This window comes from Podarcis muralis, chromosome Z (genome assembly GCF_964188315.1).
Source record: "Podarcis muralis chromosome Z, rPodMur119.hap1.1, whole genome shotgun sequence".
Classification (NCBI taxonomy): domain Eukaryota; kingdom Metazoa; phylum Chordata; class Lepidosauria; order Squamata; family Lacertidae; genus Podarcis; species Podarcis muralis.
This window is the reverse complement of record NC_135673.1, coordinates 10,875,997-10,890,219: the sequence shown is the minus strand read 5'-3', so window position 1 is coordinate 10,890,219 and position 14,223 is coordinate 10,875,997. Positions and strand designations below refer to the sequence as shown.

Genomic DNA, 14,223 nt, shown 5'->3' with positions numbered 1-14,223 from the left:
CTGGCTGTGATTTACATGGAACATCCTTGCGTTTCCCATAGATACTCATGCTACAAGTCAATACTAACAAACTGTTTACAGACGGGTAGGGTTACAAACCAAACTCAAAGCATATGTTTTTGTTAGAAATTGAAGATTACGCCCGACGTATTGTTCTGGCTATGTATGTTATGCTTTTGACAAGTCTCATTAAAGTAATAGAAAAGCCAGTATTTTTTGTGTGGGACTTGGTCTCAAAACTATTCTTGCACATAATTTTGATGACAAATTGCTATTTTTGTTTAATTGGATAGATTCTTAATAGGAATGGATGGTGTAATTCCAGCAGGCCAGAAGCAGTGTTTGGGGAAGCACCTGCCATTTGAGGTCAATGACAATCGTCTTTAAGCAGATGCCACTTTCCTTCCTTTACCCCCCACATAATTTCCATCTGTCTCTACAGGGTCATTCAGCTCTTCCAAAAGCAAATAACATGACACCTAGCAATGTCTTTCCTCAGCATCAGTTTAGCATTAATTGGTGTCTATTTTGTAGGTCCGTCAGAGGTGTCAGCAGCTATGAGGTTCAGCAGGAGACCAACTTGTCCTGATGCCTCGGTGGCAGCCAGCCTGCCAACTCCTCCTGTACCACGACACAGGAAGAGTCACAGCCTGGGAAACAAGTGGGTGTTCCAATCTGCATCATCTTTCTCAGCTCTTACAGTTTACTCAGACATCATTAAGGTTTAATTCAGCAATTGAAAACTCACTGAGAGCAGAAATATTCTTCCCAGTGGTCCCACTCCCCTTTTCTAATTTCACAGGAGTGACACTCATTACTAGTAAAACATCTACCTCAGAACCTCCTTGTCTTATCTTGCAAGTGCTGGACTTTCTGCCTTTTTAGACAAATTCTAGTGCCATTCTTACCCCCAACCTCTGTGGGAGTTGGTATATCACCAGATATACCTTTTTTTTTTGTTTGTTTAGTTCCCAATTTACAGGCCAAATAAATTGTGCCTCTGCCTCACCTAGGCTTTCTGAAATAAGTTTTACCGATAGATATGGGAAGTTTCAACACAGTGGGAAGCATCAGCTTTTCAGATAAGATTTCCAGCATTCTACTTATTCTACCACTGTTAGGAATCTTTGAATTAATACTTATTACTTGCCCAGCATCATCTCATTAAATTTGCTTGGATAGGAATTCAGGACTATTGAATCTCATGGCCTGCAACACTGTAACCAAGCAACTTTTGTAGAAACGTCGGAGGAAGAACTTGAAAACTCCCAGATCCCCATCCTATGTTAAGGCAATAACCACTTAATTATACAGGCTGCTTGACCTCACTTCTTAAATAGATTATCAGGCAGCCAATGAGGAGCGTATTAAAGGTCCCATTAGCTACCTTCCACTTAAGGACTTGCAGACATTTATGATCATCATACAGTGAGATGATGTCCATGTGGAAAAAAAAGCAGGGAATAAATGGATGTTATCAGATTACATAAGAACATTTTGCTTTTTCCCTCCCCTTTTCCAATTTTCCAGTATGATGTGTCAGTTCAGTGTAGTTGAAAGTAAAAGCGCAACGTTCCCAACAGAGAAACCACGCCACCTGCTGGATGACAGTGTGCTAGAGTCCCACAGTCCTGTCAGAAACAACACATTAAACTCTGTTTTCACCAATGGTATTTCCATAGGTAAGTATTCAATGGTTTGGATACAAAAGTCTCACTGATTCTCTGCCTGCTTTGAAGCTCAGAGAGGCTCCTAGAAATGCAGAATCAGGAGAAAATAAATTAATTTCAGGACTAACAATAGTTGGTCATTTGGATAGAAACATTTTAAAAGTAGTGAAGATCTGCTTTTTGCTTGCCTAGAAACCTCACATGACTCACCTCTCTCTTGTTTGTCTCTGTCTTCCTATCAAGAAGTAACTTGCTAGATTGTGGCAGCTGTGTCATAGGGAGTACTCAGTTCTTTTTCAGTATTGTTCTTTTTCTGTGAGTTGTGGCAGCACTTCTGTAAAATAGAGCAATGCTACTGAAGCCAGGAGAGCACAAGCTACTTGTAGGAATGGTCTCAGTAGGAAGTGGAAAGGTGTTTCACAAAGCTTAGCATAAAGCTTAACTTTGGCTGCAGATAAAAGGCATTATCAGCTGTTAGGAAAGAAACAGCTATTTTGAGGGGTGTTTAATGGCCAGCACCTTGCAGTGTGGATTTTAGTGGAGTAAAAACTCCTCTGATTTAGAGACTGAGGGAAATTTGTCTGATTTAGAGGCTGGTTCCCAGGGCATGAATTTCCGTTTGCAAGAACCTACTTTGTTGGATGCATGTGCTTATCACTTAATAACCTGAATGTGAAAAAGTGCCATTGTCATCTATTGCCTGATCAGCCATCACAGTTCATTGTCATGTTGTACAGTTCCTTTGCAGTGGAAACCAACCTGGGATTTGGGAATCTTATGTTGCTGTGGTGGCTGCTGCTTTACTGAGCACCTGAACAAAAGAAAATCCAAACAGTCCAAGTTTGGAAAAGCAAATGAATTGGTTACACTGGTAACTTTAAGTTGCCTTTGAGTAAATGTGATGGGAAATTACTGGTTTAAAAAGCTCTGATTGAGTAATAAGAGGGTGAGGAGAAGTAAGGCATCAGGCTGATTTGTCATGGCACCGTCACCTGCTTTATGTTACCTGTCCTGTGTCTTGACTAAAGGGAAATCAGTCATATTTTTGGTGTCTGTGCTTTCTCTTTGGCTGGTATGATTATGTTTAATCACTGATGTAGCAGTGTTAATCAGAAGGTACTATACAACATGCAGCTGTGTGAAGATAATAAAAACGGAAGGACAATTTTAAAATATTTTATACCTAGAAAACTGCAGTGCTACATTGGTCAGGGTAACATTTCCCCCAGGAGCAATTTCTTACATCACTTTCACTCTGGCCTCTTAAGTCTGGCTTCTGTGGTGTATTCTGGAAGTTTCCTAAGGCAAGTGGACTTCTTCTGCATAACAGATCCCTATGTCCTTTTGTTTTGTAGGAAGCAGTGAAAGCTCAGAATTTAGTGAGGAGCCTTCTTCAGGACTTGAAAGGTGAGTGTCCTCTTTGCCAATAAATAACCTTCAATCAATGGTATAAGATGTTAGTTGCACTGCAGTTTATATGTATTGAAACCATGTTTCAGTTTACTTCAAGGAACTAATCAGGTCCTGCAGGGTAATTGTGGGGGGAAATATTGCCATAAATGCAGCCATTCTGAGGTTGTGTGGAAGCTCTGTCACTCCAAATATTCACTGTGTGTATGCCCTATATTTTGTGCTTCCTACACTACATTTAGCTCTTATTATCCCATCAAGCTATAAAACAAACATTTTTCAAACCTACCTTAATAAGAAAACATGACATCTAACTTGTCAATATTGGGCTTTTGTCATAAACCAGAGTCCACATACCCTATCTGCTTATAACACCTTCTTAGAAAGCCACAAATTCAGCCGCATTTTCATTAAGCAAATCATGTTCAACTATGTTGAATAGCTAATTCCTCATAAGAAATTAAGCCAAATACATCTGCCTTTGTCTAGCACATGATATCAGAGGTGAAATCTGGTCCAGTTCAGACTTGATAGGCCTTAGTTCAAATGGACTGAGTGGCCTTGAGAAGTCCCACAATTTTATTTACTAAGCTACAAAATTTTCCAACAAAAGAGCTTTGAGATAAATAAGAGCAAAATTGTTGAGTCCTTTCCACACTGGAAAAAGGTGTAGTAAAATGATGTGTTAGAAATTATTCAGGAAAATGTCTCTCTTATAATGATCCTTCTTTTGCTGATTTGATCCTTCCAAACAAGATTTGGAAGGTCACCAGTAAAGTGTACAATGTCCAGATTCTGGTACCTCATCTTGCCAGTCACCCTTAGGAATGGGCCTCCCTCCCGCCTGCACACAGTGGCAGGAGCATACCTCCATCAATACTTTCACTGACACCTGCTGGGGAAAATATGTTTTTATGCCTTCTCTGGGGTGATACTTATTTCTTATGCCTACAATCACCAGGCACTATATTAAAAGAGGATGCAAGAAATATTTCATGGAGCACAATGGTCATAAGTTTCTCACTCTCAGAATAGTGCAAGGAGGGTATGGCCACCATCTTGTTTCATATTTACTGGGTGCACATTACTTCTGTTTATTACACTGTACATGATATCACATCCTATTTCAAGAAATAAAATTCAGGTTTTCTTTTTCTTGCTGAATGTGTCCTTATTTAAAGTGCAGTAAATGTTGAAGGCCACTGTATTGGCAAAGGTAGGGAGAGTTGCATATAAAAATCTTATATTTTTGAGTTTAGAGCCTTTTGTGTGAGTAACAAAGTCAGGATAGAAAATGTCATTTATAATCTTAAGAGGGTTGGTCTTCCATTGAAACTGTTTGCCTGAGTTGTGTGTGTTGATAGTTGTAAACTAGGAAAAGAAGAAATTGATACAAGGGACGCAGTGTCCAAGAACACATTACAAAATTAAGTTATGCAGCTTCAACACAGCCAGATTCATTATTCCAACTGATGAACTAAAAAATAATAATAAATTGTTATTTGTTATTTTTTAGGAAATCTCAAATTTTGGCCATGCCATTATTAAGAAATTTAGCAAAAAAGGGCAGGAGAACTGAAATGTCCACCTCTGAGAAAAGCCTTCATTGTAGCTGAAATACATCGCTTGTGCTGGGGATATTCTCCCCTCAAACAAAATCTCCCACACTGTAAGGAGTCAGGTACAGCTTGCTGATTGACTCCTTCTGCTGAAGGGCTCCCAACCACCCAGAGCAGTCCTGCTTAGCAACACAGAAGCTAGATTTTGTGTGAACTCGACAGTCTGATGAATATTTAAGCATGCTACCCGCCCCCCCACAAAAAATCTCTCCCCAACTGATATATCCTAGGTAGAGCCCATTAAAGGTAACGCAGGGAAGTTTTTTGTGGTGTGCCTTGGGGCTCCTCCTTCCCCTCCACTGCCTTTTTCTCATGACCAGGGCAGGAAAGGAGCTCATAGATTGCTTCAATTTGATGCTTGGAGCTGGAGGCATATGTTTTGGTATCAAAACCGGGGAGCAAAGGACGTTCCAGCCTCCAGCCTCAGGTCTAGGCAGGTGTACGGGTTTCGAGCGGAGCTACTAGAGCTCCTTGCCTGGTTCCTTTTCCTTTAGCCTAGCTGCCTTGCAGTGAAATGGTGGGAGATGCAGCTGTTCCCCCCACCCCCCATCAAGTAACATGCAGTCAAGGAGAGCCCCCTGAAGGTGGGAGTTATTTTAGATGCCCAGAGGGTGGATTCTTCAGAATGGAGAAATCAGAACTGTTTCTTCAGGCTCTGTCCTGCCTTTCTCTGATTTAAGAGGGGATAAGGCACATACCCAATTTCTGTTACAAAGATGCTATCCAGCAAGACATTAAAAAGGCAGTGTCATGTTTCAACTTTGCCCAGACCACAAATCCTAGGTGCCCTCAGGCAATGAGCAAGGGTAGTAAATGCCTTAAGAACTAATTGGATTGCATAGTATCCTCCCATATCCTGCTTTATTGTGGTCTACACACCCAAAATACACAGTACAACAATAGTAAATATCAACAGTTATTAAGGTGTAAAATTGGCCTTGCTAGCCAACATAGGAGTTTTAGCCTATACATAATGGTTTCTGATTTTTACTGCCTCCGAGAGGAATTTTGCTACAGCCAGTGTAGTAGTATCAAACGTCTCCTCAAGGAGAACCTTGACATGAAATGAGTCAGCAATTCCCGGTTGTTCTGTTAGTATTAGATTGATTAGATGCTTTCTAACCCGTTTATATAGACTACAATGCAATAAAATGTGTTCCATACATTCAACACCCTGGGAACATGGGCACAGCCTGTCTTAGTATGGGAAACCAGCCAATCTTCCCCTCAGCACTTCAGAACAGAAAACGTTTAATCTGGCTTTGGAAAACAGATGCCGATAGTTAGATACAGTCAAATTCTTAAGGTAGGGAGATGACAAAAAACCCCTGAAGGTATTGGATTCCTGACACAGATGGGCCACAGGGCACATGTGAGCAACATGCAAATTTGTGAACCATTCCATATTTTTTGTGCTTGTTTGGGCAGCACATAAACTAAAATTGGAGCAATACAGAGAAGATTTGCATAGTCCCTGCTCTTCATACTCAGAGTAGACCCATTGAAATTAACATGCATGACTAACTTAGGTTCATTACTTCCAGTGAGTCTACTCTAAGTAGAACTGAGTTTACTATAAGCTTTTGATTGTCTTTGCTGAAAGAGACAAAAAAGGCTACCACTATGGAAATTTTCACAAAGAAGTTGAGGACTTCTCCCTAGGACTGAGAGTCCAATTACAGAATGTTGTGGAGTGGTCTTGTATACATTCCATCCTCCCTTCCTTTCAAGAAGAAAGCACTTGCCAGATTTGATTGTTTCCCATTCTAGGCAGGGTGAGGAAGTCACTGGACAGGTGGTTGTTAGGGAATAGGCTGTTAGAGAATAGGGGTGAGTTTGGCCACATAACCTGGCTGAAGATCACTACACACACAGTTCTGTCAGATTGGGGAGCACACATGGGGCTCAGGGCAACTGGAGTACTCTGAAAGCCAACACAGCATCAACTTCCTGGAGCTTCATACTGTCTCTTTTGGCCTTCTAGAAAAACTTATGGGTCACCATGTGTTTATCCAATTAGTTCAACAAACACATATAACAGTGGGATGCAAGGGGGTGGGGTGTTACTCAGCCACACAGTCTCCATAAGGAGACCTTCACTGTAATTGTTTTGGGCCATATATAACCTGGTATGGAGTGACTGAGCAGGACCATCATCCAGAAGTCCAAACACTCAAATATTCAACCTGGTGACACAGCCCTTTGGGAGACCCACAGACAGACAGGTCAGAAGCTTTGTATCACAATGCCAGTATGTGGAATCAGAATACATAGACTGGCCAGCTGTGTGCGCTTTCCTTCTCTCACCCTGATTTCTATGCTCCTCAGGAAGATGAAAGAAAAGTGGTATTTATACCAGTTGAACTCCACTGGTCCAAAGGCCTGGGGTTCTCAAAGCTAGTCAAAATGTCCATGAAACAACATTGGAACATCATGTCCGAGAGACCATTTTTTCAACAGCAACTGCACATATTCTAGCTGGCAGCATAGATGTTAAGCAAAAGTGGCTAAATTGTTTTTGCTACTCTGATAACTCTTTTGGCATCTAAGCATTTGTTCATAGTTACAAGTCTTCCTGGAGAGATTTTATAGCCTGCTGTAATCATAAATCCAGTCCATTCTATAATTTTTACAGAACAGACTAGAAATATCTCGGCACCAGCACTTTGAAAAGACAGTTAGCAGTTCTCAACAGTATCTCTGGTATAAAGGATAACCTTTGCAGCCATCCACACATAAAACATTTTCTTAAAGGGGTAGTGCTGATGAATCCGTCTGCAGACAACCTGTTCCTGAACTAGAACCTCAGCTGGGTTCTGTCAGCTCTGCTGAAGCCACCTATCAGAAATTATGAACATAGTTCTCTCAGAACTTTATTTTTAGCCAATACCTCACCAGATTGGTTTTAGAGCTAAGGGTGCTATTTAAAAAAAAATAAATCCTACATTTGGGCTTATTTCATCTTGACAAGCTGTGTTGAGAGAAACCCATCCTTTCTGCCCAAAGTCAACTTACTGTTCCATATGTTCCACATTCTGCCTTCCTGTCTGAAATATGCACAAGAAAACCTGAAAACAGGTTGGATGTGTTTAGGACCCTGGGCATCTTTTTGAGCAAGACCTTGGTTTTTAGAAAGTCTGAAGGTCTTCACTGAATTGGCATCTCCCTCCCTGGGAAAGTACCCTTCCCCAGGTGATTACAGTTTGTTCTCTTAGGGGGCAGTTATCATGGCTGCTGCCTGGGGTAGATTTTCTCTGGAAGAAATTTACAGGGCAATCACATAGGCTGTCCAATATTGTAAAATCAATTCTTTTTCCTTAGCAGTTGCGGCATTTGGGTGGATAATTCTTCAGAGGGTTCTGAGGTCTTTAAATTATTTTCTTTTATTGGAGTCCTACCTTAAAGCATTGTGCTGTTACATGCTTAAAGGATGAAGAATGCCCCCTGACTCTACCAGAGAAAACAAGGATTCACATTTCTGGCATAGTGTGTATGCATATTAGCAGATAACTGGAATGCCTTGTGCAATGATACCATTAGTGCTTGTTGTGCCACACTAACTTAGGTGTACAACTGTTTGAAGACTATGAAAGCTATTTAGTTGCTCATGATAGCATACTTTTCACATTCAAACATTAAAGGACCTTGTTTCGTTCCTGAAAAGTCACATGCCCCATTCACCTAATCAAACATGCACAATTTCATTAAGTAGGGTTCAGCTAAGCAGCCAAAAATTTTGCCACAACAACTGAGTTGGAGGAATGACTGGATGGGGAGGCTTGGGGCTAACCTTCAGGGCCCTTAGACTAAGTCGGTCTTCCCAAATAGATTGCTTCATCTTTTCTTCAAACATTTTTTTTTTTTTTGCTGGGCCAAAGCATTGCATTAAATAACACTTTTATCCATGACTCCAGTAGTAATGTTTTCAAAGAGATGTCAGGGCTTCAGCCTCCTCGTGAGCAACTGCACCTGATCCCTGAAACCTTGATTTTTTTGGAGCTAGCTAATGTTATTCATTAATGCTGAAAATGTATCCTTCGTGTGGTTAGAAGTATACTCTTCATTATTACTTCATATGCTCTGCAATCAGTTCCTGGCTGGTTCTGATCATCTAGAGCTGTTCTTACGATAGTGCCTTAATGTTTTTATTTCTAAAGGTTCTTCTGCTTTGCATTGTGATATGATTGGACAAATCCTACTTTCCTAAAACTTCTCTTATTCCCATTCAGAAGATCAATAAACATTACAAAAGTCAGTGAGATGGAAGCAGCATCACAAAGATCGGTTCTGAATTCCTTTTTAGACACTTGATTCTTGCCCCCATATTCTTTTGCTCAGCATTACTTGCTTTGTTCCTATGTGTTAAAATGAGCATTATTTAATGGGCATTCAGCCCTTCACTAAATACACCTCTCCAATTACTGAGAGCATCAAATACATGTGTGTCCCATGTTTCCTTGTATGCTTTGTTTTGTTGGATGTTACCACAGTACCTGCACTATAAGAAAAGAACTTACATGTAAATTTATAAACAGGGGTCGGTTGTACGCCACGCTGGGGCCCAACTGGCGGGTACCAATTCGGAATTCTCCCAGAAGTCGGAGCTGTGTCTACAGGTACAATTAGGTGGTTGGTTGGTTGGTGTGTCTCTCCCTAGACTGTGGTGTTAATTCTATTTTCAGTCTGTTTTCCTCTTGCTAATTAGGAGAGCTTATTTTCAACAGCTTTTTCATTGTTTCCTTCCATCTGTGCAAAGACTTTCCTTCCATTCTCATAAGAGTTGCCAGGAGTAAGAAGATTGTTCATTCATATGCTTTCACCTTCATAAGCCTCACCATATTTATATACCACACTGCATATAAATATACTTCATATAAGTGCTGACTGTTCCTCTTCCTTATCATACTGAGAAATGCAGGGTAATTAACAGCACCACCACAAAGTTAAACACTTTTAAAGCTTCATTGATTTCAATTGAAGCATATTAAGCATATGTTTAACTTGGGGCCCAGTGAATATTCTAGGAGCATTTTGATGCTGCAGAACAGCATAATAAATTGCTAAGAACCTTAGTTGGGAACTCACGGAGAGCCCCACCTAACAGTGTGTGTGAATATGTGTATATTAAAGCCCTGCACTTTATCTGTCCCATTGAAATGAACAGAACTTAGCTTTCATAGGATCATACCATAATTTAAAGGGAGGTTCTCATTTTTAAAACCAGTTTCTGGTTTAAATAATACACATACACGTGGTGAAGCTCTATTTTCTTATGCTTAACTTTTGTTATCTTATTATGTAATGAATTACACTGGGTTTCAAGTTGATGCTTCCTTTTCCAGTCTCATCACAACTCAGTTTGCTGTTCTGATGACTTCCTAAAAAACCATGCATTTCCTTCAATAAACAGAGGGGGTCTAAAATCCAAGTGCCTCAGTACCCTCTTACACAAAAGAATAGCAGAACAACTTAACTCTTTTAGAGTAATTAAACAACTTGATACCTGTGGTTCCACCTGTAAAGGTAAAGGGTAAAGGAACCCTGGACTGTTAGGTGCAGTTGCGGATGACTCTGGGGTTGCGGCGCTCATCTCGCTTTACTGACCAAGGGAGCCAGCGTACAGCTTCCAGGTCATGTGGCCAGCATGACTAAGCCGCTTCTGGCAAACCAGAGCAGCGCACGGAAATGCCGTTTACCTTCCCGCCGGAGCGGTACCTATTTATCTACTTGCACTTGACGTGCTTTTGAACTGCTAGGTTGGCAGGAGCAGGGACCGAGCAATGGGAGCTCACCCCATCGCGGGGATTCGAACCACTGACCTTCTGATCGGCAAGCCCTAGGCTCTGTGGTTTGGACCACAACGCCACCTGCGTCCCATAGTTCCACCTGTAGAACTCCTCAAATCGAACTGATATCTGTGGGAAGCAAAGAAATGTGACTTGGAAAGAAATAGTACACTGACGCAAATTATCTTGCAGTCATTCTAACAAGTTTGTTTAATGTTACCCAGAAGAAAATATTAGTTTTTTATAGTGCATCTTCTCATGGCTTCTTCTATTCTTCTTTATAGTGTCTTCTATTCCTCTTCATAATTACTGATTTTTTTCGCTAGGCTTGCTTTCTGGTGCAGCCTTTGGGGGAAATCTAGCAAAGGTGATGTGAGCAGATATGCAAGCCTTCTAAATAATCTCTCTCAAGCATTTTCCATTTCAATCCTTATTTTGTCTGCTTTTATTTCTTCATATATTTGTAACTTTCTGATAAATATCTCCAAAAAATCCTATTTGTATACACCTGGCATTTGCTACGATACTCAGTGAATATCTATGGTAAGACAGATTTCTAAGAGATATTGCAGGTATGCTGATTTACACATAAAAGTGTGGTGTTTCTCTCTCTTGACACTCAGAATTATACTCCAAACATCTTACGAAGTGGGCTGTGGCCCATAAGAGTTTCTGCCATAATCAGTTTACAAGACTCTTTGTTAATTTGCAGCAAAGGCTTCAGACTGTGGCAAGTCATAACAGCTCACCCTCTGTTACACCATTAACAGACAAACTTACCTTGTAAAAATGGCAGGTGTCAGTTTGCTGTACAAAACCCAGTTTCCTTCCAAAGCAATTCACTCAGTCTGCTGTGTTATATATGCTCAGCTTCGAAGTATAATTGCAGAAGACTCCTTGTTTTATAGAGAAAGAGAGAAATAGAAGAAAAAGGACAAGTATTCAGATAATGGCCTTGAACCAATGCACACAGAAACAAATAGTTATGTGGACTATCTATACAAATATGTTAATAATTAATAGGCTACAGTTCAAACAACTGCCATTCCCAGATTCAGCGCTCACAGTTTAATTCACAAGCTTGTGGAATTTGGCACATGTCCTTTGTGCAGTTAACACATGCTCATCTGAAGGTGGTTCACACAGGGCTGTGAATTGGGGCCAGTTGCATATAGGCTTAGCAGATGAGGTCAAAGAGAACCCAAGTTAGCTTGTTCTATATGCATTTATTGTCATGTCTTTCCCATGACTGAAATAGCTACTCTACTGTTTGCTTAGAACTAAGTGAAAGCAAACATATTTCTGCTTGAATTGGTCCCTTTGTGTTTGACATCCTTATAGATATGGGACTATGAAGTGTTCTGGGCAATGAATGTTTATTAAGTAGGAAATTCCTACTGGGCAAGCTTCTAACTCAATCAGTATTTCCCTGCTGTTAAATCTTCCTGAATCTAACTTAAGTATTTAGTAATGGATGTGATGGCTGCTAGCACTCATTTAATAATGTAGTAGGGTTTATGATTCACTTGGCATTGTATATTGGCATCCATAAACCATTTAGTTGGCATTCAGTAGCATGACAGCTTTATTTATTTATTTATTTACTTATTTATTTATTTTATTCATTCATTCATTCATTATTAGGAAAATATACATAAACTGTTTAATAAAATAAAAATCTCTTAAGAAGTGTGCATAAAATGTATTTATTTATATTCATAATAGTCATAGTAACTTAATTGGATGGCAGAAGACAAAGAATGATGGGCTCAACACTGGCCACGTATCTCTAAACCTCCACCAGCTCACAATATGATGGAGGACATACTTTACCATATGTTGGTCTCTTTCCTGGTTGACACTGTCTCCACCAGTCTCTTTAAGGATTCCTTCTGTGTTGTGAAAAAGAATCATGTTTCCTGTCCACAGTTATCATAATCTGGTTATTGTGTTTCCATTGTTTTTTATGTTAGAAGGTCAGATTACTTGTATGGTTCATATTGTAACATGATCTGAAAAAGGTCTACCAATTTTTTATTATTATTTTTTAAAATCTATATATTAATACAAATTAGTCTTCCTGTGCTCGTGTAGCCAAAACTTTCCTTTAAAAAAAGCTGTTTTGAAGGGCAGAAACAACCATTTCATTGTCTGCATAGGCTACTTCCTGGTTCATGCCAAGAGGTTATTTCTAATGTCCTTGTTTATGCACTTCAGTGGAAAACTTACATTAAATTTCTTTTTAAAAACTTGTTTACTGTAATACTAGTCATGAACTACGAAGTCTGCAGCCAATGTTTAGGACAATATTGATGGCACGAGCCAAGGCCTGTGTAATTTTTTGAACAATTTAATCACTGGATTATTTGATTTTGTTTGCTCCCACCAAAGAGTTGACATTTGTTATTTCAGTCCAACAGGTGCCTGCAGCTGCGCATCAGGGAGTTCCGTGGGGGTTGTTACCATGGAAGGGCCATTAAGAAGAAAGACATTACTAAAAGAAGGCAGGAAGCCTACAGTAAGGGGTTCTCCTCCCCCCCCCCTTTGCTTATGCTTTTAAACCCCTCATTACAATTTGAATAATATTTTATGGTTGCTAAAGAAAGCAGTAGAGTGTCAAAAACAGCATGGCAGCTAACTCTGGCTGAACAGAAAGAGCCATGGGCTATGTCTCATGTTGTTGTTGTTAATAATATTTATTTATTTCCTGCCTTTTCCCCAAAACTCGGACTTAAGGCACCTTTACAAAAATTGAAATGAGCACAACTAAACCACAGAAATCTAAAAACACATAAAAGTAATTACCTTCAAGGTAATTAAACAATAATGGAATTAAAACAATGTTAAGAACAAATTACTTAAACACTACCATTTTCCTTAAAAGCAGCCAGTTCCTGAAAGCCTGCCTGAATAGAACAATCTTCACCTGCCAAGGAGAAGATTCAACAAGGAGGAGGCCAGTCTAGCCTCACTAGGATAAACACACTTGAACAGAGCAGACTGCAGGAGAGGACACATGGTCAGGGAGATGCAATCATGATAGCCCCACTGCAACACTGCCTCCTCAACCCCCAAGACTTGGATGCTGTTCTGCAGCGAATCCAGGTTGACAGAGCTGAGAGAGAATAACCTCCCCCGTTTCATCCCACCAGTTTTCTTTAACACAAGATGGGTTGGCATGCTTGTCTTGTTGTTTTACCATTTACTGGCTTGGCACTGACCAACAACATTTTCAACCTAAGACAACTGTCTCCAAGGCTATACATGCTATTTGAACTAGTGGACAGTACAGGGACAACCAGCATCCTGTTGCAGTGCCCTCTTTCATAATAACCCTCTGTATCTCCCTCTCCTTTCTACGGTTCTGATGTTCTTCTTACAAGTGTGTCATGACCAAACCTACAATGGTTGCACATAGTGCCAATAGAGGTGCCCGATTCCCATTGGGACAGGCAGGATGGAAAGCAGGGAGGCCCAATAGTAGGAACCAGCACTAAGGACAGATCCAGGTAACTCTACAGTTTTGTCCTCCTCCCTGCTGACTTCTACAAGAGCAGCATGAGACTCAGATGGAAACTGACAGCCAGAAGACACTACCTGGACTAGTTGCAAGTTGTAAGACAGACAGGTGTTGGCTGGCTGGGGCAGACTAGGGTTGGTGGCATATGATCAAATGTGTTGCAGGTTGGGCTAAATATGGGTTCCAGATCTGGCTGCTGTTTTAAGAGATGCTCATGG

The 14,223-nt window shown here is 40.4% G+C and overlaps 1 protein-coding gene, 1 long non-coding RNA gene and 1 pseudogene across 15 annotated transcripts in view; 2 read left to right on the top strand and 1 right to left on the bottom strand.

Moving 5' to 3' along the window:
* Positions 1 to 14,223, bottom strand: part of LOC114589229 (uncharacterized) — a 36,626-nt gene that overhangs the window by 8,535 nt on the left and 13,868 nt on the right. For 4 of the 5 annotated variants that reach the window (XR_003704616.2, XR_003704617.2, XR_003704614.2 and 1 more), the window contains exons 2-4: positions 11,266 to 11,381; positions 10,519 to 10,614; positions 1,881 to 2,004 (exon numbers count right to left, since the gene is read on the bottom strand). This is a non-coding gene — a long non-coding RNA (uncharacterized LOC114589229). Of the gene's footprint in view, positions 1 to 1,652; positions 1,753 to 1,880; positions 2,005 to 10,518; positions 10,615 to 11,265; positions 11,382 to 14,223 lie in introns of those variants that run through there. The other variant, XR_003704618.2, reaches the window with a different exon arrangement.
* Positions 1 to 14,223, top strand: part of RALGPS1 (Ral GEF with PH domain and SH3 binding motif 1) — a 214,439-nt gene that overhangs the window by 190,748 nt on the left and 9,468 nt on the right. For 5 of the 10 annotated variants that reach the window (XR_013391382.1, XR_013391380.1, XR_013391383.1 and 2 more), the window contains exons 13-17: positions 535 to 661; positions 1,531 to 1,682; positions 3,026 to 3,077; positions 9,235 to 9,315; positions 12,898 to 13,003. Coding sequence is in view for 2 of the 10 variants with exons in the window: in XM_028715422.2 (XP_028571255.1) it covers positions 535 to 661; positions 1,531 to 1,682; positions 3,026 to 3,077; positions 9,235 to 9,315; positions 12,898 to 13,003 (518 nt within the window). In the remaining 8 variants the exon portion in view is untranslated. Of the gene's footprint in view, positions 1 to 534; positions 662 to 1,530; positions 1,683 to 3,025; positions 3,078 to 9,234; positions 9,316 to 12,897; positions 13,004 to 14,223 lie in introns of those variants that run through there. The other 5 variants (XR_013391384.1, XM_028715426.2, XR_013391385.1 and 2 more) reach the window with 4 other exon arrangements.
* Positions 6,112 to 6,207, top strand: LOC114589604 (U6 spliceosomal RNA; annotated as a pseudogene).